Genomic DNA, 26,441 nt, shown 5'->3' with positions numbered 1-26,441 from the left:
AGTTGTATAAAAATTTTAAAATAAAAAAAATAAAATTAAAGATAATGAAAGGTAACCCTTTTCTGTTTTGGTAAGTGAAATGTGAATAAATGGAAAGCTAAAAGATAAAAGATAGATATACCTTATGGCCTAATTAGTCAAACAAAGCTTAATTATGAAGGTAGTGATATATATTTCGTAAGTCATGATTCAATAGACAGGTTATCATTCATTTTTTTCGGAAGCTGATCCGTACACAATAATTTTTCCCCGTACACAACAATTTGTGTTTTAAAATGTTGTAGTGTACAACTATATAGTGAATGAATTGTTGTATACTAGTTGTGAAACCCGTATATTATACGAGTTGATTAAAACAAAATGTTAAATAGAAACGATTAAATGAGAAATTTATTTGAATTTGAAATTTAAAATAAATAAAAATTATAAGAAAAAAAACATGCAAAAAATAAATAAATTAAAATTATTGTTTAGTTATCAGAACCGTATACTAAACAGGTTAATTATAACAAAATGTTAAACACAAAGGTTTAAACTGTAAATTTATTTGAATTTTAAAATTTAACATTTGAAATTAATATCATTATGGTAGGTTTAATTTATGGAAACTAATTAATAATATATTAGAAATGAAAAATGAAATAAATGACAAGTGGAAAATAAATATATCTCTAAATTATGACAAAATGACATGTGGCAAATTAAATAAGAGAAAGACATGTGGCAAAATCATTCTTATTTATTAGGGTAGATATAACAAAAAAACTGTTGTGTACCAATCACTTTCCATTTTTTTCAAATAAGTACAAAACTCTCTTAATTTTCCAAACTTTCGTTTTGTAATCGCTTACTAAAAGAGTTTGTAGTTTTCTGGTTTTAATTCCTTGTGCTGAGTTCTGTGAATAGATTACTGATCTGATCTTAGTCTAGGGTTATAAAAAATTTGGTTTAAATTTGTAAAAATTAAATCTAGTTTTGTTGTAAAATCTATTAAAGTGTTTTTAGAATATGAGCTCCTAGCAACGATTCGATAAAGGAATTGAGTGAAAGATGCAAAACAAGATATATTGAGCCATTAACAATTTGACAAAATTGACAAGAGGGTACATTGACAATTAACCTCTCCCGATTGTTTTTTCCTTCCTAAATAAAAAAAAAGCTTCTTTTCACAAAATCACTAAAATTAATTTATACAACCCGAAAATTAATATAATAATAATAATAGCAAAAGATCATTCGGAATCCTTCCAAAGAGTTGCGTCAATTCTCATGTGTATTGCCCATGCTTCCACTCTCATCTTTTTATCCATAGTTAATGCATGCCATCACAACTCATTGCTCCAATGTCCCAAACTTTTTTAGAGAAAAAAGGAAAGCCTAAAACAAGGTGCGATTGATCTTATCCACATGTCATATCATTATCATATACATCCATTTGTTGTTTAAATTTGTCGATCGATGTTAGCTATTTGGAAACCTAGGGATGGTCTCTATGCAACTCTTTGTCTTGTTTACCAACCACTCATGATCTTCAACTTGAACTTTCTTTACACAAACTGGTAATACTGACGATTTTAAAGTGTCTGAATCCATACAGTCGATCGATTTATTTGGTAGATTCACTTGTATTGAGAATACAGAAGAAACTGGTCGATGATCTGAGAATTTGGATTCTCCCCTAACATATGACTTCTGTTTTAGTCCTTCTCCCTTCCATAAAATACGATCACACCTATCATATTATCACATCCACAAACATGGATCAATATCTCTATCAAAATCATAAAGAAGTCAACAAATTAGGTTCAGTATGATAAAAAAAAAGTCAACTATTAACGTGTAATGATGCGAAATTTGAGCCAATGGTTTTGGGTTTCTATAACAGAAAAAATAATATTTTGAGATAACAGAGAGTTGACCGAATCAGAATACAGAATACCCATAAAGTCTACATGTAGTTGCCATTAATTTCAACCCGCATGCATTAAAAAAATCATATTTTATTTTATCATGAAGTAAACACATTAAATAAATAGATATTCAAGATCTTACCATGCAGGTGTACGTCTTTTTTCTTTAGTAGTAGGAGTTTGGGCCACGTAACGATCAGAGTTTGTAATGTATTTATACGTGGGAGCAAAATATATCTTCCCCTCTTTCCATCCCTCAAAAATACGTCCAGCCTTTTGCTCTAATCCCAACTGTAAATCAAAAATTATATTAATAAATATATATATATATATATATATATATATATATATATATATATATATATATATTCATAACTTTTAATCTTTCGCAATATTGAATATATATATTTTTTATTTGCAGATGTATATTCACCTGATCTTTTTCTAGAAGCGCTTGCCAATCATTTCTTTGTAGTAATTCATGAATGTCATCCGAGGTCGATGACAAACGATAATTCAAATCCCCAAGCCATATTATCTTTCTACACGTCAAACCAAAGATATATTTAATATAATTGGAAGATATATATATATATATATATATATATATATATATATATATATATATATATATATATATATATATATATATATATATTAACGAATTAAGAAAAATAAAAAGAAAAAAAGGAATCTTACTCGTGACCCAAAATATTATCAGGAGGAATTGGTCTTCCAAGTGTTCTAAATGAACGAGAAAATCTTGTCTTTTTTAAGATCTCCATCACGTCTGAATTTCTTTTGAATTCATCGCCTTCTTTCTGTCCAGATGCCAAATGGGTGCAAACGAAGCAAAATGTGGTACGATGTAATGTCATACTAACAGAAACAGATCCCTGAAAGGAAATAATAATAAGATATATTCAGACCAAAATAAAAGTTGAAAACAAATTAAAATGTATTCAAAATTTTGTAAATTATTTTCACCTTGTTTCCTAGATACCCCATAATGCCTCTTCCAACACAAGATATCTTCAAATTGGTAACGTGATGACTCAAATCTTTGCGGATAAATACACAAAGAAAGATCCCGACCATTTGCTTACTTGCAACCAAACAGAATCCTGGATTCCGTTTGGAATTGGAATCATCAATTCCGGTTGATGGATTTGTGTTGAACAAGTGTTGGAATTCTTGTTCATCTTCAAGAGACAGAAGATCGGAGAAGCTAGGTCTGGACTTGAGAGTTGAGTCGACGGTGGTGGTAGGACTGTAATTATGCGGAAGTTCAGGGGTAGTATTCAAGGCTTCGTGAATGAGTGATAGCCACCTGGCAGCTGGGCTTTTGTTCTCAGTGCCCAGTACGTTTCCTGCGTTTAGGGGTACGATCTCTTGAAACCTGGAAATGAAGAGGGTAAAAAGGTAATTTAACAGTTAAGAGCATCTTATCTTTTATACAATAGTTAATACTTAATAGTTTACGAATTTGTTTAAAATTAAATAATGGAAAAAATAAAAGAAAATGAATTATTACCCAATAACATAAATATCAGCAGGGGATGAAGTTGTAAGCCAATCCCTCACATCCAAACCTTTATGTGGGCAATTTCCTCCTACGTTCCATGTCCCAACAAACATACTATAAAAACAAAACATAAATCTTATTAAACAGAATTAATATCTAAATTTATATTAGTAATTATTACCACTTTTATTTTCAAATAAATTTAACAATTTCTTTATGGTAAAAAGATTTGATATTAAAAAATAAAACAATGATGCTTTTTGCTTGCTAATAATATACCTGAGATCCGATTTCTCTGGTTTCGATTCCTCGTTTGTCAACCATACCTCTGTCATAAAATAAAACAATTATTATAAAACAATTATTAGGCTTGAATCAGAAATTCAAAAAAACTATCAAACTTATAATAGTTTTTTTTTTTTCTTTTAATAAATAATAGCAAGTGATAGTTAGTTAAATCAGGAAAAAAATGGTAGCTAAACCAAACTGTGGAATTTAGCCTATTTTGAACTATATATTTTATTAATAAAATAAAAATCTAGGAAGAGATTTTCAGAAATTCCTTTTTAAACTTTCCAAAAAGTCCAATCAAATAAAGAGGGCGTTCGATTAGATAGTTCTGAAGAGTGATAGGCTAAAAATTGCAGTCTTGCCTGGATCGGACGGCTAAAAAGGCTGAAGGACTACGGAAGTTATCTGAAGCGCCGTCACACATAAATAAAGGAAATCATTTAAAGTGGTTGTACCTGATAACTCCTCTGGTACGACGGCGTATCGACCATCATCGGAACAACTCTTCCTTCTCTCGCTCCTATCTGGTGCAACTGATACCATAAATAAAAATTTTAAATAAAATATATATTCACAGGCTCACAGCTCATTTCCCATAATTACAAGAAATATTTAATTTAAAAACTGTAAATCAAATCATACCATTTACAGAATGAAAATCATCTGTTCCTTTCTTTAAATTCAACCATCTTCTCACGTTCATTTTTGGCCATGATCCATGCTGCTGTAAAAACATAGTATTTCCATTTTCATTTTCATCTAATTATGACAAATTCTCCTTTTTAATCTAAAAATAAAATACAAAAGTAATAGTAAAACATATCTATATATACATACCTTCGTATGTCGAAGACTTTCTGTTTTCATTTGTACGCCGTTATTGCAACGTGGAGATTATGCGTTTGACCTACAAGATCGAAAGAGAAACGAAGTTCGATCATGAAAGAAGTGAGAAAACTTGATTTAAGAAGGCAAGAAGATGACACTGAATGACAGAATTGTGGTTGATATTTTGTTACCAAATTATTATTTTTAATAGATATGTTAAAATATTCAACCAGTGAAATGAAATTAAAAACACCCAGTTGCAGGAGAAATGGAGACAGGATGTATGGCAATACATATTCCAATATACATATTAAATTATACAATATTGTAGAGTAATGTTCAAGTGATTATGTATTTATTGAAACTTATTAAGTATTTTTATTGAAGGAAGAAATTTATATAATAGATTTACAGAGAACAGTCAGATGGTTACTTTCTCTTGAAGATAATGAAAAAATATGAAAACCTTTTCGGAAGACGACTTTACAGAAGGAGGAACAAACACTCGGAATATCTTTTACAAGATTTCGAGATCTATCAAGCTTCCAGATGATCAAATCAATAAAGTTTTCATAAACCCAAACACAAAGTTCAAATCTTTTTAGTTTATTAATCACAAAGCTGTCAAATTATTAGTAAAAACTGAATCCTATTTATGATCGATCATACATATCAAGAGAATGTTACGATTATCATCTTATAATCTTGAAGAAAAAGGTTCGTTTTTTTGATGTTATGATTGTATAAACTAGAAAGAAGAAAACAGAGTATGGTTTTAGTAGAATGTGAATAGTGTTTGAATCCACTTCATATGATTGATTGAGATTTGAGATGAATGAAGACTTACATGAAATGAAATGTTGTAGAGAATTGAAGCAGAGAGTTTGATTCTTTCCTGTTTTGACCCTGTCGTCTCTTCTTTTTGATGTGTGTAAGTAAAATCTTGATTATTGATTCTTGAGCGTGGATTGGTATATGTTTGTGGGCGTTCTCCTCGTAAAAGAAAAAAGGGCAGTTGCTTCCTTTATATATTTAGATTTTAGAGAGATGGGGGAGGAGGTGGGGTATGGAGCAGGTGTATAATCGTCATTTTGATTAAATATTCAAAACCCAATATGCATATGAGAACATGGTGTTTTTTTGTGCAATAAAGGTTGTACCTTGGAAGTGGGATGCGAGTGGGGGATGTGGGGTATGAAACAGGGGTGTAATGGTAATTTAGTTGATTAGTGTCGATAACAAAAGTTGTGCTTTCTGCTTCCTTCTGAGATAAAAAGGACATGTACTCTGTGCAACAAAAAATTGTACACTGGTGTATGGTCATATACATAGAAGAGTGGTGGGGGTATAATGGTCAATTTGATTGGTTGGTCTATAACTAAAGTTACTGAGTTGTGTGTACTCTCTGCTAAAATAGATTGTACATTTGAATTGAGCACGGTTAGATGGAAGGGAGGTGGGGTACGTGGCAGAGGGTATAACAGTCATTTTTATTGGTTAGCCTTTAAAACTGTTAACACGCTCTCTGACTCCTCATTTGTAATTTTGTGGAAAAAACAACATAATAGTTAACAAACAAAATGTTTGTCCTTATGACATAAAATGATAAAATCAAACAATAAGAATAATAAAATGGTTTCTTTGTGTATAATTTGTGGGACATAAAATTACACATTTGGTTTATAGTTTATGGATAAAAAGAGGAGAGGGGGAGTGGGGGTAGTGGGGTAGTGAATTAGGGGTATGAAAGTCATTTTTGATTTTTTGAATATGTAACTGAATATTTTGTTATCTAATTTCGTAATATATGGTCATCTTGCTTACTTGGACTTTATTACAAAGCTCCCCTTGTGGACTTGACTTTAAAAACGTTCAATAGTCTTTATGAAGTACATATGTTTTTGTCCATGTATTTCTTAGGTAAGATAGTGCATTTTGTTCTCAAATGGATCTTTGCTTACTTGTACAAGATTAATTGTTTGATTCATAGCCTCTAAAACACACAACCTAGGTCGTAACATTCACGAAATTTCCAATAAGAATTGGTGTTATGCGTTATTTTTTGGGTGATGACAATCGGTTTAGAAATGTTTTCTAGAAGGTGAAAAATAATAAATGGATTTAAGTTGGATAGTTTGTAATTTTAAAAAGTATGTTGCTATTTTGGTTACGGGACTAAACTTTAATATTTCATGGCTGGGATTTTTATGCTCATTATGGCCTAAGTTGAGGGACATTTTATGTAAACATTGTGATAAATACAAACAAATAGAAATTATGGGACTAAACTATAGTTTTCGGGTTTTACATAGACGAACCTATATTTGTTGGAGCCTAGAGGCCCATGGTTATTGTAACACCTGCAAAATAAGTTTAGACATTTCGATTTTTTTTTTAAATAATTATTACCCATTTTAATAATTATTAATGCAATTAAAATGATAATAGGTTATCAAGGGTGTTAAGCGTATAAATACACAGCTACGGATGTAGGAAGTGTAGTAGTAAATGTGGGTAAACTCAAAATCATTAAAATATGTTCCTATATTTAATTATCTGGTTTGTAAATTGTTTTTAAAGAAATTTGATTCTAACAAAGAAATTGGAATTTAATGGATTTGAATTTTAACGGAATTGAAATTATATCGTGTGTTTGGTTCAAACAAGTGAGATGGAATTCAGTTCGTGGAATTTAATCAATTTAATGTAAATTACAAACTTGTCCTTTATTAACTCCTTATTTAAATTTTTTAATACCTTCAATATAAAATTTTAGTTTTAAACTTTTATTATTAGTTCATTGTAATCTTGTTAAAAACAACATCTAAATACAAAATAGATTATAATTTTTTAGGGTAATGGTGACTTCTCAAAGAAACAAAGAATTTAAGCTTGACAATTGGGAATTGAAGTCCAATCAGATCAAGAAACATGATCAAAAGGTCAAATATAATATTACATTTTATTTTCAGAAAGACAAAATCAAAAGATCCAAATTGAGAAATGAAGAACACATGTCAGTAAGCAATATCAAAATATCAAATCCCATATTGTATTTTATTTTCCACCAAAACCATGCATCGAGAGTTGAAATTTAAGAATAGTGAAACACCCACGTGGGATCGTGTCGTGAGAGCTAGAAGGCATAGGTGTTACAGGTGGGGTCGACAGAGTAACTAATGAAAAATATGATATGTAGGATTATATAAGTAATAAGACAGTAAATAAAAGTATGGAATTGATTTCCAAGGTTTTACAAAACCTTAGTTTGAGGTATTTTTATAGGATTTCACTGGAATTTAATTCTTTATTTTTTGAAACCAAACACGGAATTTTTTCAGAATTCAATTCTAATTCTTATAAATTCCACGAACCAAACGCCCCCTTAGGGTTTTCCTTGATATGGGATCGATGAAAAGAAGGGCATATGCAAAATTGGTGATTTTGTGCAATCAAAGCGGTTGATCCTTATGAAATCAATGAGATAATTGTAGGAATCTATATATGTGCAATTAAAGAATGAAAAAACATCGACGTGGATGTAAGATATCATATTATCATTTCTCTAAAACCTTAATGATAGAAATCTCCTAATCCTATCTTATATAGACGTGGATCGATGTTGTTTTGATGTGTGTGGATTGATTTAGATGTTAATAGCATTGGAAAACACTTTGACAATTCTATTTAGTCATTGAGACAACTATAAACCTATTTCCTAAGACCTACCAGTCGATAGTTATGGAATAATGGAGTTTTTTTTTGTTTGTTTTTTCAAGTTGTGCTAGTTTGCAAATTGGGCAACAATTTTGTCAAAACAAAACGACATTACCATTCCAATGACAAACTCGTACGAATTTGCTACCACCTTGGAAATCCTTACTATAATGCCTTGTTTCCGAGTTCCACTTAAGGAGAAAAATGGGAGGATATGGAGGGAAAGTGAGAGATGTCGAAGGAAAATCGTGTTCCCGAGTTTCATTAATGGAAGGAAAGTGAGGGGAGGGGAAAAATTTTAGAGTCATATTTTCCTTCCAATTTTTCCTCCCAAATTGGGCGGATTTGGGAAGAAAGTGAGGGGAAGGAAGATTTTAAGTTTTATTTTCTTTTTCCTCATAACTCGGAAACACAAAAACTAATAATTTTTCTTTCCTTTTCTTTTATTTCCTTCGAACTCGGGAACACAGAATAATGAATATTTTCCTTCACCTCCCTTTCTTTCTGTCAAAAATTTTCTTCCCTTAATGAATTTATATAAAAACTCGTGAAGAAGGCCTAAGGGTGTACCATTCTTTATTAGAACAATGATTTGGAAGAAAATTGGTATGCCATTGAGGGAAATTATAAAAGTTGTACAATGTTGTACGGATAACTTGTGGTATTTGAGATAATGCCAAGAAATGACATGAGAAAATTTTCAAAATCATATACAATGAAGCATAAAGTTTGAGAATTTTGGGAAGTAAGAGATACATACTTATGACCATCGTTACAAAGTCATACAACCTAGATGGCCATTTTACACAGTAAACTACTACGACCTTGTCAAGTGTTTATGCCAACATGTACTCCAATTATGTAACACCCTTATTTTAGACCTACATTTTTTTAATCATTTTTGGTATAATTTTGAATCTAGAATAAAATAAATAATAAATACATCATATAAATAAAATAAATAAAACAACAAATGAAAAAATTAACTATTAGTAAGTTTTAACATGATTAAGATTGATTAGAAGATCAAACATAAGGCTCAAAAGAAGATTTAAACCAGAAGGAATATAATTTCTAATTTTTAGGAAAAAAGAAAATAAGGGGTTAAAGTTCTTAAAACGACCAAACTTGTGGTTTAAGCCCCATCTTCTCCATTTAGTAGAGAAAATCAGAAAAACAAAATTGGGGATTAAAGAAGACGAATAAGGTTATCTTTTGTGGTAGAGGATGAATTGGATAGAGATTTGAAGAATATATGAAGATTAGAAGCTAGAATCATTACCTTGAGTATTTAGAATGTATAATTTTTATTTTTCCTTCTTTTAAGTTGGATCTAGGGTTTAGGATTTCCCCAAATCCAAACTTGTTGCTTGATTATGAAGTTCAAGTAGATTTTCCACTTTTTTATTTGTTTGTTAATATAAAGTGAAATTACTCACTTATGATTTGATTTTGAGTTTACATGATATTTTAGAACTTCAAAGCTATAACAATAGTGGAATATGAGTTTGAAAATTCTCTCATAAATGGATGTTACTTCTAACCATATTTAGAAACTATATTTAAGCTAAAGAATCCACCATTTGTTTATAATTCCAAAATTATCAAATGAAAATTTTCAAGCCAAGTTTTAGGGTTATGATTTTGACTTAATATAGATTTGGACTTGTGTGGATTTCATTTAATGTTGTCAACTGATATATCTCTAGGCCCGTCCTCTACCTTCCTCTAACAATGGATTACCTAGAAAAAATCACAAATTTGTGAGCTCGTTGTCCGGGAAGGGGTCCCGGGGCAACGCTCCGATGATTAAGTTAGTTGAGACCCTTATAGGGTTTGCTAAAATGTATCTTAAATTGGAGTAAGAGAGTGGTTCTTAACGTACCTCGCAGGGGTGCGTCGAATCCCCTATTTATAGTTGGAGTAGAAAACATCCCGACCCGTCTTCCTACCGAACTGGTCTGAGGTCTTGTCACATCTATGGCCATACACCCGAAGGTACGAATAGGAACACTCGGAAACCATTATACAACTCTACAAGGTTCAATTAATCATTCTTACACAGTTGTTCCTGTTTCTTTGAGTTCCCATGTACTTTGTGTACTATGACGACATCGTCTTGTTCCTTTGTCAGCCCCTTCGCCTAAGTTCAGTGCTTTAGGCTCGGTTAAGTATTAAATGTGGTTCGAGGTTTTCACATAACTCGGGGGTTACGTAAGGTTCGACAATTCGGTCATTTTGAGGGTATAAGAACAATGGATTAACCCTATACCCTATTAAGTCCCCCCCCCCCCCCCCCCAAGTTTGGATTATTACTTGTCGTTGTAAGTGATAATTCAAACTAATGAGGTTTTAAATACGGACCGTTATAAATAGATAAGACCAAGCACCTGAATTGAATTCTGACGAGACGGTTTGGCGACCTCTAAAAACCATCATTGCCTATAACTGTCCTTTCATTTCTTGTCCATTTAAGAGGTATAAGTGCATAACTTCCATTTTGTCTCCCCTATTATCATTCTCACTTCCATTTCCTTATAAATACTATTTTGCTATATTTCAGTTTCTTTCATTCGAACTTCTCCCCCAATTTTATTCGACTTTTTTTTTCTCTTTTCTCATGGCTAGCAAAGATATCTCCAACATTGAGACCGTATGATCTAAACTTTCTGTTAAGAGTTTGGATGCCCTCTTGAAAAAAAATACCACATTGATCCCAATTTTATCCTCACCTTCCAGATCCTAGATATGCCATCGTTGATGCATCGGCTGGTTTCGTTGGAGTGTACAGAGTTCACTTCAAATCAGGGCTTCGCCTCCCTGCCCCTGATTTTCTAGAAGCGATTCTTGATTATTACCAACTGCACATCACTCAAATTTATCCGAACGATTTTTGAAAGTTGATTTTTTTCATGCTCCTGTGTTCTGCTCTAAATATCCCTCCCTCTGTAACTCTGTTTCGTCATTTCTGTATTACCATGTCTAATGGCGACTGAGTTTCATTTTCCCTTTGCCATGGCTTGGTAGAACTTTGCGATGGGCTTCCTACTTCCAATAAAGGGTGGAAAGTGGAATTTTTCTTTGTTGACGCTTCTGCTTTCTCTGGACCCATGACATATGGGGCCACTGTCGATAAAGGTTCTGATGCTCGACCCGAATGATCCACTGAAGAGCGAGAAAGGGTTGACCGTTTGGCTTAGAACTATGTTAAATGGGTGGATCCAGTTGAAGTAACCGTAGGCATGGCTGGCCTGAGTCCTCTTTGGAAAAGATTAGGTAAGCAACTGATTGAAACTGTGGTCGGTCAAGAAGTAACTCTGCTAGATCGTTTGCATAAGAAACGATTATCAGATTCCTTTGTAGTTGTCGAAGAGGTTGTTGTACCAGACTCCCATTCTCTCTTCGAATCGAGCATGGATTCCACCATGAATCCTCCATCTTCAGAAGCTTTAGTGTCACCCGCTTCTTCTCCGGCGAAGAAAAATGTCAAGGCGGAGTTGGGCAGGGAGAAACCTTCATCCTCCTCTATTAGGGCTAATACAAGAGGTCTGTGAAAAAGGAAAATTGGTTTGGAAATAGTGGTTTCTTTGGAGGGGGTAATGAGTCGTCCTGATTCGTCAACCACGACCTCCCTTCCAAAATGAAAGAGGTATTTTGTGCTCTGGACCGAAGTTACAGGAATTCGAAGGATCTGGCATCCCGGTTCCCCCTACACTGGTTGAGTCTGATGATCCAGTAGGGAACCAACCATCCTCTGCTCTTCATGACTGCCCTGTGATCACCGGCCCTACGCTAAAACATGTCGAGGATAATATCCCCTTATTGGACTTTGACGTTCCTTCCACTAACGTTTTTTCCACTTCCTTAAGTCAAATGGAAATCCCCCTTGTCTCTGTTGTTTCATCTGTAGGTCTGATTGTCATGGAGGTATCTTGGCCTTTGTCAAGAGGTTCTGTTACCTCTTCTTTGTCTGATGCTGAGGTTTTTCGCCAGAAATTATTTGGGGCTGGGCTTGGTCGTTTTCACGCCACTATTGTAGAAGCTACCGTTGTGGTTTGTGAATCCATTGAACATTGAATCTGATACCCCTAGGTCTTCATTGATGCTTATAGACACTTCTTCTGCTGAAACTTTTACCGAATCGAATCCTCCTTCGTCTGGCGTAGATTGTAAGTTCTTTTTACTCTTTTTATGTATATGCTTGTGAGTCGACTTATCTGGTCTTGTTCTTTTTTTTCTTCTTTGTTTGTTTATTTTAGTGATCCCATCTTCTAGTAAGGAAGCTTCGATTCCTACTTTGGTTAGTCTTGCCGCTTCACTTCCTCTGTTTCAATGTCCATTTATTATCACTACCGTTCCTAGAAGTCCTGAACTGGCGAGTGCTTCTGATTAAGAAACCCTTGACAAAGCTCGTTCTCATCTAATGGAGGGTATGCATCTTTTTAATGAAGTACCTACTCTCACCAAGGTCCGAATAAAGCTTCTTGCCCAACATCAGGTTAAGCTTGAGTAGGGCCTACGACAGTTAAAAGATCTTGGTAAGATTCATGAACGAACTGAACAGAAAGTACAAGAACTCCAGGAAAGGGCGAAAGGGCTTTTTGAAAAAAATGTTCTTCTTGTGAACGATCTGAGTGAAAGTATCCGTTGCCAAAATGAGCTGAAGAATTTGAATGTTGATCTTCAGATCAAAGCAGACGATGCCTTCAGTTGTCATTTGGTGCTCTCCAAAGAGTTGGAGGAGAAGAATCAATAGTTCGAGTTGTTGGGTTTTGAGCAATCTAACACTTCCTAAGTGTGCATGCAACCCTAATAAACCTTGGATCTATGTTTGTCTAAATACATGCAAAATAATAATTTTTCCAAGGTTCATAACCTATCTAACATGGCATGGGGTACTTTTAAACATAAAAGAATTAGATGAGATTACATACCTTTTGATGATGAGTTCAATTCCTAAGGAGTTTGAGGGCCAAGCACCAACAGTGTGAATGCCTCAAATGGAATCACAAATCACCACAAACTCTTGGAAAACTTTGAGAGAGTGTACACACACACTAATTTCGGCCACACACAAGCACACACACTAGTTCCACTAGTTGCCATTTCATGCTCCATAAGCATGCTTATATAGTGTGCATGGTTAGGGTGAAACCCTAATAACCCATGACCTTTCCTTTCCAAGGATCCATGGGTTAAAAGCTCCATGGATCATCCATGGACTTCCATATAAGCCTAGCCCATTAACAAATGAGTGTTAGCCCACACCATATAAAACCAATAGCCCATAATCTAATTAGTCTTCCTTTTAATCTCTAAATTAATTCATAATTAATTTAAGACTAATACTAATTAAATAACATAACTTCATATTAATATATTATAACTTATAATATATTAATAAACATATGTGTATAACTCTCATAAAATTATCCATAAATAGTTCGGGTGAGATGCAACCCAAATGGACCATGCCGGGTCGGGTCAAGTATATACCAAATAAGTTATGGACTTAGACACCTTATCCAACAGACTCCCACTTGGATAAGTCTAATAACTATATTTGCGTATGTTACTTTAGGAACCAAACAGCAATCGTAGCTCTCGAAAACTCCGTTGAACTATGAAGCGCCATTTTAGATAAGTGATCAAATAATCCTCTGTTCTCATGATATCAGCCGGACAAATACATGGAACAACGTCGTACTTATTGTCCAGCAGTTTGTATCCCGATTTTCGATTTGTTTGACAAAGAACTTAATCGAACACATCAATTTAGTTCTGACCGACCGGTACATAGGTCACAACAAAATCATCGAGGGGCCCAAATATCGCTTCTATTTCTAGAAGGAACAGATAAAATTCGACTCATATGCTTGTTCTACTACTTGTTGAATTGTACACAAAGGCACGTTTTATAACATCAATTTACTGATGCGTTTACGTGCAATCAATGCACAACCAACTCATAGGTAACAACTCATATCTCTAGGTTTGAAGATTTATATGATATTACCGTCTCACGATCACTCGAGATAAATTCCATGAAGTGATACAAGTGAGCGTGGGTTTATTCCAATACTCATTACTTATGAGCACTCATGAATGTTGTAGCAACCATTGCTATGACTAAACCCATTTAGCCATCTACAAACTCGATTCCTGACAGTCTTGATTCATACCTACTTCCAACATATGAATGACTGTGGAATGTTTAAATAACTTAGTCATTCGGAAAGAATAACCTAGCTATTTTTGAAGTCAAAACATGCAAAGTGAAACACAATAATAATCGAATCCAATATGGTCTCAGAACCCTTTTGAATATAAATAGAACCACCTTTTATTTATCACCATATTGATTACACATTATTCATTGTATAATGTTTCAAACAATCAACTTAAGAATTGAATAAAAACAACAGTCGTCCCATGCTCCTAGCATGTACACTTTGTTTTTCTAAACTATAGTTATGCCATACTCCAAGTATGCACACTATGTTTGTCTATGATCCTTACATTGTGATGTAGATCAATTGAACATGATTCCAGTGATACTCATTTCACAATCCCAAATCCTTATTCTAAATGTGAGAATCCCCGATTCCTATCATTTACCAAAAAATCTGTTAGATTTTAAACTTTTATGCAATGTTCCTCTTGTAATGATTATGCACAAAGTCACCAAAACCTTGTCACCAGTCATTACAGAGTATTCCAAAGAAGTTCAACCTCTATGGAACGGAAGTCTCATATTCAAAGTACATTGCTTTGAACATCCTTCTTGCATTAAGGTTTTCTAATCTTACATAGATTGAATAACTTCCACCTATGGAGACATTTCCATGGTCCCATTTTGACTATCACTTCCGAACAAGAGTTACTTCTTTTCAGAATATGTCAATATGGTCCTTTCCGACAACTTACATCATACTTCCAACTTTCTCTGAGCAACCAATCTTTGGCGAACCTCAGATTTGTCCTCGACAATTGTTTAATCACTTTAGTCATATCTAGTTCTAGACTTTTCCCTTCTCAATGCCTTAAGCATTTGGAAAATTTAGAAAAGATGAATATTATAGCACATGCAATCGATCCTATATCCGAAGCATATAGGACACGATTCATGATGTTTGACATAAAGACATGATACTAGACCAGTCTTTTGCTACAATATTTTTTATTTTCCATGTTTTCAAAATTTAACTATGAAGAGGGATGCCGTAATCATAATCAAAATTTGAAAACGCAATATATATAAAATTTCTTCAAGTTGAACCATTCCAACATATATATATATATATATATATATATATATATATATATATATATATTCTTGACTAAAGATGATTAAAACCTCAATCTAAGCTTCTAGAATTGAAATGAAGTATAATTTCCTCTCCCTTAATTATAGCAAAACGACTTTTCAACCCTTGCAACTTCACGAATTGAAACTTTGTTTTCTATAATTAACAATTCTAACTTGCAACACTAAACGTAATAATCATGCTCCCACTAACATGATGATTATCAGCATAACACTTATTTCCAGAAATTTGCTGGACTTCTGAAATTTAGATTCATACACCCTTTCTTAGATAGCTTACATGTGTGTCTAAACAATTTTCAGAACTATGAAAAGGGATGCCGTAATCATAGTCTCAATGCTTAGGCATTTTCCATTTCTCACAAGTCCATGTTCGTGTGCCGGTTAACCACACGCGCTCCACTAATGACTTTTGAAAATGCAAATAACACAATTGATATCTACATAAAATCTACTTAGTGAAAGCGTTTCCTCACCATCATTTTCATGAATCGGAGAGAAACCTTATGACACTTAGATTTTATAGTGTATGAGTTCCTATCCATGTGAATTTGTCAAAACCATAATCACAAGACAAGGTTAGTGACAAATTCAGCCTTACATGGATTAAACTTGTTCAATCTTAGTTTCTTGTCACCTTGGTAGCACAAGGCCCACCAATGCTTCCAAGTTGAACTCTGATAACTCACATGCAAATTCAAGTTATTTGAAGTAGGTATAGAAATAAGAATTATGTCAACACGATAGGTTGCAAACTTTAAGTCGTGTGCTAGTGATAAATTACAGGTTTTACTCTTGATTAAATCTTGAAACTCTTTCAGGATCTTTAAGGCTCCCACTGTCCCCTTGACATATAAGTTTCCCCAGTCAAGAACCATTCCTTGACAAAACAAATATTCAAGGGATAGTGCGGATTCTTATCAAGACTAACACTTCACACAATTGGTCTTATTTGGTCTTTGTCTCATCCAAGACATCACAACTTACCAATCTCAAATGTACCAGAGTAGAAAACAATTTACTTTTACATTTGACTAGTGTTAATAAATCTTACTTTATGTCACTCAAGGTTACAATCTTGGAGTATGACTCTAAGAATTGTTTTGGAACGAAGTATGACTCATCTTCTTGATTTTAACCAATCCAACAATTCATGACCTCTCTTCTTAGCCATAACAATACACTAAGACGTCCTTAGAGTATGAATTTGTGATATGATTTCATAATCATTAAGATGATCATGAAATATGATACTAAAGTACTCTCCCATCCTTTCAGATTTGAGAAACTTTTATCTTTCTGCCTAATTTGATTCTTCTCATTTGTTCTGTCATACATTGTAACCTTTCCAATGTTACAGAATTATACTTAACCTCATAAGTATAATCATATTTACTAATCTTTAGTAAATCATGACAAATCAATCTTTGTGGTGGACCTTGACCAGCGCACACCCAGTGTACCTAATTCCTTAGTCCTTCAATTGACTCACATATACATGTGATCAAAGAATTAGTCTTAATTTTCAAAGATGAAAATTCTCATTCATCATACAATACAACTTGTATGATTCCAAGTTTCTGTCCAATTGAAACTTGGGTGATGAAAAACTTTCTTCATTTGGTAAATTCAGACACTACCACAAATGAAAGAATCAAATCCACTTTCCAATATTGCTATTACTGGAAACATATAAGCAACAATTTTCCACAGATGCCATTGTAAGGATATTTTTAAAATAAATAAAATTAAAACCCTTTTTTTCTTTTATTTTAAAACTTTGCGGAAAAACTTATCCTTACAATCAACATGAAAACCTTGTTGTTATCTATTCATAAGCAATATATTATAACTCTTAAGCAACAGCTCAAAATTCTGATTGCCGAACCATGCGATCGAAACCCACCTTTGCAATCAGAATCAACATATACTTACTTTAAGCTTCCTATCTTTTCTTTGATTCTTAAAACATCAGCATGTGACGCATTCACATTATGTAATAAGAATCTCCAAATAGGAACTTAATAGAGTTAGACAGTGGACTTTACCCGAAGTAGAGTCAAACCTCTTGACTTGATCAACCTTATGACCTTTCAGGCAAATAGGGCAGCTTCGCAACCAATGCCCCTTCCTTTGGCAACAAAACACATGGACCCTTTGGTAATGGCACACGAGACTATCTCATAATTTGCTTTTCTCTTTACTATTTGGAAGAGCAATCTTTTTCTAGATATCCAATGCTACCATTGTCAATGTCCATTTAAGACTTGGGAAATTGTTCTTTTAATAAAATTTGCTTTACTGGTGTTCCAAATCATTGCTGATTCCACAACACCAAGCAAAAAGATAACATCATTAAGGGTCATGTCATAGTCTGTCTCATAGTAGTCCCAAAGAGACTCACTATGTTACTAAGAAAGTGATTGAACATCTAACTTTCATGAGACTTTGACACCCAACTCTCCCGGCTTGTCAATATGTGACTTTATCTCCAAGATGTGAGCACACATGGACTATGCTTGCCAATAGGGATTGAGTGACTTTAAACTTTTGAAGAACTTGTGGGTGAGGGAGAATAATTGGAGGAGGTGGAGGAAGTGAAGCATGATGTTGAGGGACACCATCTTCAAGAGATTTGGGAAGATCATAGTTGTCTGAACCAGACATCTATAATGGGAGAAAATCAAGTTAGTTGATTCAAAATCCTTAATATAACACCCAATATGAAATATTAAAGCTAGGACCCAACATAATATTTTATAATTTGGAAGAGGGATGCCGTAATCCAAGCTATAAAATATTTGAAGGTAGGCGAATGACGATTCACCAATTTCCACCATGAAAAACGAAATAATTTATTAGGTTTTAATTGGATTTGAAATTCCTAGATCTTTTGAGATTCATTGAACTTTTCAATGGCATGTTTCAATCTCGAGTGTGCCCTCTCAAATTTTGTGACTAGGATGCCGAGGATCACAAAACAAGGTGTGAATAACCATACCAATTCACTTGGTACCCTTAATATTATCACCTAATCAATGTGCCGGTTAACCACACACACTCCATTGATCTATGACAAACATTAAGTCACCCTTCGTGATCCTTACTAGTCCAAGTTAGTGTGCCGGTTAACCACACACGCTCCACCAACGACTTGGTAAGGTACAAAGTGTGAATTCCATGGGCTAGCACCAAATTCACATTTTTCCTAAAGTAACTAAGATTGGGAATTAAATAAAATATATTTAGTTACTTTATAATAATCATTATACTTTTAATGAGGATTTAAAGTCATTGTTCTACCCGTTCGGCTAACGACCCTCCACCGATCAAGCAAGCGGTGGGTGAGAGTGGACACCCATTAAGTCGCCATTTTATAGGCAACAACCTTATACCCACCTTATAGACAGGCTTCGTGAATGAGGTCTACTAACGGTAAAACGACTTGTTCTTATACATATACATACATACATATATATATATATATATATATATATATATATATATATATATATATATATAATTAACCATTAATGTTATAAATAGTATAAGTGTTGAATTTTAACTTTTAAAATTCTAAGTGTTGGAATTAAAGTTTATTAAAGTGTGTGAAACTTTTCCAAATTCCAAAACTTGAGGGCAAGTTTTGAAACTATTCAAAACTAATTAATTCCATGATTTATGTGTTTAAAGTAGTTTTAATCCAAAAACTCTTTAAGTTCCATAACTTGAGGACAAGTTATGGAAGACTTTAAACTAATAAAAGAATTACTTTTCTTTATTTTATAACTTATGGAATTAATTAAGGTTACACTTTATTTATATATTTATTAATGAAGTGACTCTTGAACCTCCATAACTTAAGGACAAGACTCTTCATCTTTTGTAACCATCCAAGACTTTTCATTTCATAACTTATGAATTAAAGGTTCATAAAAATAAAGACTCTTAATTTTCATGTAACTTATGTGTTTTAAGTGTGTGTTAAATAAAAGTGACCTTTGGATATCCATAACTTGAGGACAAATTATGGACTCCATTAAAACACATAAATGATCAAGAATTAATTCTAAACAATTCAGCAAATAATTCCTATCATCTTCTAAATTCATAAGAACATGAACATGATCATCAAAATTTCAAGAATTATATGAACACATAAAAATCATGGAATTTTGATATATGCTATTGTAAATGGATTAGAACAACCATTACACCAACTAAAACAATTCTTAAAACACCAAAACAGTTTAGGGTAATGTTTCTAGTCCATTTCCAGCAGCAAAAGTCGAAATTCTGCATTCTGATCATTCTACTCGCTGAGTGCACGAACCTACTCGCCGAGTAGGATGAATTTTGCCTTGAACTCGGCGAGTCCCCCCATGGACTCGGCGAGTCCATCAGCCAGACAGCAACAATTTCAACTTTTTTCACTATTTTGCATCAAGTATCAAACAAGCAAGCCTAGGCTCTGATACCACTGTTGGGTTTTGAGCAATCTAACACTTCCTAAGTGTGCATGCAACCCTAATAAACCTTGGATCTATGTTTGTCTAAATACATGCAAAATAATAATTTTTCCAAGGTTCATAACCTATCTAACATGGCATGGGGTACTTTTAAACATAAAAGAATTAGATGAGATTACATACCTTTTGATGATGAGTTCAATTCCTAAGGAGTTTGAGGGCCAAGCACCAATAGTGTGAATGCCTCAAATGGAATCACAAATCACCACAAACTCTTGGAAAACTTTGAGAGAGTGTATACACATACTAATTTCGGCCACACACAAGCACACACACACTAGTTCCACTAGTTGCCATTTCATGCTCCATAAGCATGCTTATATAGTGTGCATGGTTAGGGTGAAACCCTAATAACCCATGACCTTTCCTTTCCAAGGATACATGGGTTAAAAGCTCCATGGATCATCCATGGACTTCCATATAAGCCTAGCCCATTAACAAATGAGTGTTAGCCCACACCATATAAAACCAATAGCCCATAATCTAATTAATCTTCCTTTTAATCTCTAAATTAATTCATAATTAATTTAAGACTAATACTAATTAAATAACATAACTTCATATTAATATATTATAACTTATAATATATTAATAAACATATGTGTATAACTCTCATAAAATTATCCATAAATAGTTCGGGTGAGATGCAACCCAAATGGACCATGCCGGGTCGGATCAAGTATATACCAAATAAGTTATGGACTTAGACACCTTATCCAACAGACTCTTACTTGGATAAGTCTAATAACTATATTTGCGTATGGTACTTCAGGAACCAACCAACAATCGTAGCTCTCGAAAACTCCGTTGAACTATGAAGCGCCATTTTAGATAAGTGATCAAATAATCCTCTGTTCTCATGATATCAGCCGGACAAATACATGGAACAACGTCGTACTTATTGTACAGTAATTTGTTTCCCGATTTTCGATTTGTTTGACAAAGAACTTAATCGAACACATCAATTTAGTTCTGACCGGCCGGTACATAGGTCACAACAAAATCATCGAGGGGCCCAAATATCGCTTCTATTTCTAGAAGGAACAGATAAACTTCGACTCATATGCTTGTTCTACTACTTGTTGAATTGTACACAAAGGCACGTTTTATAACATCAATTTACTGATGCGTTTACGTGCAATCAATGCACAACCAACTCATAGGTAACAACTCATATCTCTAGGTTTGAAGATTTATATGATATTACCGTCTCACGATCACTCGAGATAAATTCCATGAAGTGATACAAGTGAGCGTGGATTTATTCCAATACTCATTACTTATGAGCACTCATGAATGTTGTAGCAACCATTGCTATGACTAAACCCATTTAGCCATCTACAAACTCGATTCATGACAGTCTTGATTCATACCTACTTCCAACATATGAATGACTGTGGAATGTTTAAATAACTTAGTCATTCGGAAAGAATAACCTAGCTATTTTTGAAGTCAAAACATGCAAAGTGAAACACAATAATAATCGAATCCAATATGGTCTCAGAACCCTTTTGAATATAAATAGAACCACCTTTTATTTATCACCATATTGATTACACATTATTCATTGTATAATGTTTCAAACAATCAACTTAAGAATTGAATAAAAACAACAGTCGTCCCATGCTCCTAGCATGTACACTTTGTTTTTCTAAACTATAGTTATGCCATACTCCAAGTATGCACACTATGTTTGTCTATGATCCTTACATTGTGATGTAGATCAATTGAACATGATTCCAGTGATACTCATTTCACAATCCCAAATCCTTATTCTAAATGTGAGAATCCCCGATTCCTATCATTTACCAAAAAATCTGTTAGATTTTAAACTTTTATGCAATGTTCTTCTTGTAATGATTATGCACAAAGTCACCAAAACCTTGTCACCAGTCATTACAGAGTATTCCAAAGAAGTTCAAAACTAAACCAACCTTTGTGTGTGCCACCTTTATTCCAATAAAATATTTCAAAGGTCCAAGATCCTTTATGCTAAATTGTCTGTCAAGGAAAACCTTGGCTTCTTCAATTTTATGCAGGTCATTTCCCACAATAATAATGTCATCAACATATACAAGGATTTCAATGAAGAATTTGCCTTGTTTGTATATGAAGATAGAATGATATGCATGAGATTGTTCAAACTTGAGTTGAGTTAGTATCGATGTAAGTTTTTGGTACTAGTTTCTTGAAGCTTGTTTCAAACCGTAAAGTGACTTCTTTAACTTGCATGCTTTGGTCACTCCTCCTTTCTCGTAACCCTCCGGTATCTTCATGGAAACCTCCTCGTTAAGCTCAACATGTAAGAATGTGTTGTTAACATCTAACCGGTGGATGATACAATCTCTTTTAACAACAACAACAAGGAGAGTCCTTAAAGTAACCAACTTTGCAACCAGTGCAAAAGTATCATGATAATCGACTCCTTCCATTTGGGTGAAATCTTTTGCTACAAGTTGGGCCTTGTACCTTTCTATCTCACCATTTGGATTGCACTTTATTTTGAAATCCAATTTGAATCAATAGGTTTCTTTCCACTTGGTAATTCTTCAATGGACCATGTTTTATTTTCTTCTAAATCTATTATTTCCCTTTGTATTGAAACTCTCTAGTTCGGGTCCTGCACAACTTGATTGAAATAATTTGGCTCATCATTGGAAGTGATGGCTGCCAAAAAGGATTTGTGAGATTTTGAAAACTTTTCATAAGAAACAAAATTGGCCAAGGGATATAATGTTGCGTGTTCTTGACTTGGAGCAGGTTGCGAATGGTCTATAGATGGATGGAGTTTCACTTTGCAATCTTCCAAGGTCTTGTGTCTCGACCTATTTCTCCTTTCTCTTACTTGGTCAAAATTTAGATCTCCTTCATTAACATGAGGATTTTGGTTGAATTTGACATGCTCATCTTCACTTTCGATATTGATTTTCTCCTCAGTTTGTCTTTCTTCTTCATTTGTGAAGTCAACTGATGGATCATCGACATTTGATCCTTCTTCATTGACTGATTCATCATTTTTTCGCTTGGATCAATCCATATTTATTCAACATCATAGGGAAACTCTATCTCACTGTTACGTGCTTCTTCATTTTCATTCACAGTGGTACGAAAAGGAAAAGCATTTTCAGCAAACTTGAAATCCCTTGAAACATTGATTTTGTTTTGGCTTGGGTCATAGACTTTGTAACCTTTCGTTCCATGTGGATAACCCATAAACACTCTTGGTCTTCCTCTTATTTTGAATTTATCACCTTTTTTTTATTTGTTGCGATAGTAAACCAAACATCCTAAAACCCTCATGTGATCATAAATTGGTTTATGACCATATAACAACTTGTATGGTGTTTTATCTTCTATCACTTTCGAAGGCAAACTATTTATGACATAAGTGGCCTTCAATATGCACTCACCACAGAACCTTGCTGGAAGATTTGCCTAAACCTTTAAAGCATGAGCAACTTCAAGTAAATGCATGTGCTTCCGTTCCACAACACCATTTTGTTGCGGGGGATGTGGACAAATAGTTTCCAGGAGAATTCCATTATCAGCATAGAAACTCACCATCTTATTCGACGTGAATTCACCACCGTTGTCACACCTTATTCTTTTAACATTCTTGTCAAATTGACTTTTAACCGTCTTATGAAAATCAATCAAGCATGCACTAGCCTCATGTTTGTGTTTAAGAAGAAAAACCTAAACAACTCTACTAAACTTGTTGACAATTATCAAAAAATAGCATGCCTTTGAAAAATAAGTGTAACAACCCCCTCTGGCATGTATCGCAATATTGTCCGCTTTGGGTCACTCGAAACGAGAACTTCCCAAGGGGGTTGTTACAAAATGGTATCAAAGTTGGGGCACAGGTCATTGTGTTCGACGGGGACGTCGAACCCTATAATGGGGGGGGGGGGGGGTGAAGGTGGGTTGCACCTGATCCCACATCAGTTTGGAAGGAGAATGAAGCATTTCCTTATAAGGGGTGTGGATACCTTCCGTGTCACAACGTGTTTTAAAGTCATGAGGGCAGCAGATCCCATAAGTGTTCTGCAGTTAAGCATGTCCGAACGAGAGCAATCCAGGGATGGGTGACCCCCTAAGTAGTTTTCGTGCCGGGAGCCCAAAGTGGACAATATTATGATACGTGCAAGAGGGGAATGTTACAAATGGTATCAGAGTCAGGGCACGGGTCGATGTATTCGATGAGTACGTCCAAATCTATAATTGGGGGGGGGGGGGGGGAGGGAAGTGAAGGTGGGTTGCACCTGATCCCACATCGGTTTGGAAGGAGAACGAAGTGTTTCCTTATAAGGGGTGTGGATACCTTCCTTGTCACAACTCGTTTTAAAGTCATGAGGGCAACAAATCTCTTAAGAACTCTTCAATTAAGTGTGCTCGGGCGAGAGCAATCCAAACATGGGTGACTCCCTGGGAAGTTTTCATGTCGGGATCCAAAAGCGGACAATATTGTGATACGTGCCAGAGGGGGATGTTACAAATAGAAGGTGGGCTGCACATGATCCCACATCAGTTTGGAAGGAGAACAAATCATTTCCTTATAAGGGTTGTGGATACCTTCCTTATCACAACATGTTTTAAAGCCGTGAGTGTTGGAATAGTGTCTAAGGCTGCAACTATATTAGGCAAGTATTTGACCCGATTGTGCATGGTCCTTTTGGGTTGCCTTCACCATAGCAACTTGATATGATGATTTATTATGAGAGAATAAATATTATTAATATATTATGAGAATAATAAAAGGAATAATAATATTGTTATTTGATTACTATAAGTCATAAATTAATTAGTATTAATTTGGTGACTTAAAGAGATTAATTAAATAAGAGGGTATAAACTGTCAATTGTTTGATAGTTGCACTTTAGGCTGTAAATCCTTCTTGGATAGAGGATGGACGAATTCTAGGTCTTGGGATAGCCTCAAAATCGTCCAAGGCTTATCTATGGTAAGGATTAGGATTGCTTTGAGTAAAGATTATCCAACTAGGGTTTAAGGGTGAAACCCTAGGAGCCTTACAAGTATAAATAGACCTCTAGGGCAAGGGAAATCGGCACCTCTGCTAAAGCAAAGAAACCTTGGCCAATTTCTAGTCCCTCTCCTCTCTCTCAAATCATTCTCTTGCTAGTTGGTGTTTGTAAGCCATTAGAGGAGTGACAATTGTGACTCTAGAGCTCCAAGACAACAAGATCAAACAAGAGATTCAAAGGTAAACTTCTAGATCTGATTTTGTATTGTTCTTATACCTAATTAGTCATTAGAAGTCTTGGATTCAAAGCATGTTTAATTAGAGAAACCTAGATCCAAGCATTAGGGTTTTGCATGCGCACATAGGAAAGTTCTTATGGCTAAAACCCATCAGTGGTATCAGAGCCAAGATTGGTTTCTATTAAATTGTTGCTTGATTGTTTGAATCTTACTTGAAAAATTCGAAATTTATGTTTCTGAGTCATGAACTCGGCGAGTCCCATAGTGGACTCGGCGAGTTGGCCTGACTCGGCGAGTCCGAGCGTCAGGAAGGGCTAGATTCGGGATTTCTTGATATTTATCTTATGGAAACTTGCCTTTATCATATTAGATCAACCCTAATCCGATTTTTTGATATATATGAATACAATATTGATCTAATTAAAGATATTTATATATTAATAAAATATTTAATTTCCTTATGTGATAATTAATTAATTATTTTGATTAAATTGGTAATTATATTGCAAGAAATCTTTAAATAAATCAAATATGGATAATTATAGAATTAATTGTTAATTAAGATTATTTGTTATTTGACCCTCTATGTTTTAAATGTTTAAAACTTGCCCTCAAGTTTTGAAATTTATGTTTTGTGATTAAAAGTTTTAATTTAGACAATTTAAATTTCAAACCCTAGATTTTTACAAGTTTAAAATACAACCCTATACTAATATAATATTACAAGATTAATATATATGTATAACTAAAATGCTAGTCTTACCGTTAGTAGGCCTCATTCACGAAGCCGATCTATAAGGTGGGTATAAGGTTGCGGCCTATAAAATGGCGCTTAATGGGTGTACACTCACACCCACCGCTTGCTTGATCGGTGGAGGGTCGTTAGCCGAACGGGTAGGATAGGGCAACCTCATCCTCTCATTAAAAGTATAATATGAAATACAAAGTAACTACATGTTTTATAAAATTTACCAATCTTAGTTACTTTAGGAAAAGTGAATTGATGCAATCCCATGAAATTACACTTTGCACCCTTGCTAAGAAGTTAGTGGAGCGTGTGTGGTTTACCGGCACACTAATTGGTTCTAAG

The 26,441-nt window shown here is 34.1% G+C and overlaps 1 protein-coding gene across 2 annotated transcripts; it reads right to left on the bottom strand.

The window, feature by feature from the left end:
• Positions 1–1,044: 1,044 nt before the first annotated feature.
• Positions 1,045–5,563, bottom strand: LOC111911697 (type I inositol polyphosphate 5-phosphatase 8). Of its 2 annotated transcripts, none has more exons than XM_052768654.1 (11): positions 5,402–5,563; positions 4,564–4,633; positions 4,369–4,447; positions 4,182–4,259; positions 3,715–3,763; positions 3,445–3,549; positions 2,898–3,309; positions 2,610–2,806; positions 2,344–2,452; positions 2,053–2,201; positions 1,045–1,732 (listed from the first exon to the last, which is right to left on the bottom strand). In XM_052768654.1, exons 2-11 carry the CDS (start codon positions 4,591–4,593, stop codon positions 1,462–1,464), a joined length of 1,479 nt encoding a protein of 492 aa, XP_052624614.1. In that variant the 5' UTR covers positions 4,594–4,633; positions 5,402–5,563; the 3' UTR covers positions 1,045–1,461. The 2 variants fall into 2 exon arrangements, with proteins under 2 accessions (XP_052624614.1, XP_052624613.1); XM_052768653.1 differs by having other exon boundaries at positions 4,369–4,450; positions 5,402–5,562.
• Between the last annotated feature and the right edge of the window lie 20,878 nt (positions 5,564–26,441).

This window comes from Lactuca sativa, chromosome 2 (assembly GCF_002870075.4).
Source record: "Lactuca sativa cultivar Salinas chromosome 2, Lsat_Salinas_v11, whole genome shotgun sequence".
In the NCBI taxonomy this organism is placed as follows: domain Eukaryota; kingdom Viridiplantae; phylum Streptophyta; class Magnoliopsida; order Asterales; family Asteraceae; genus Lactuca; species Lactuca sativa.
Note: the sequence above shows the minus strand (reverse complement) of the source record. Positions and strands in the feature narration are given on the sequence as shown.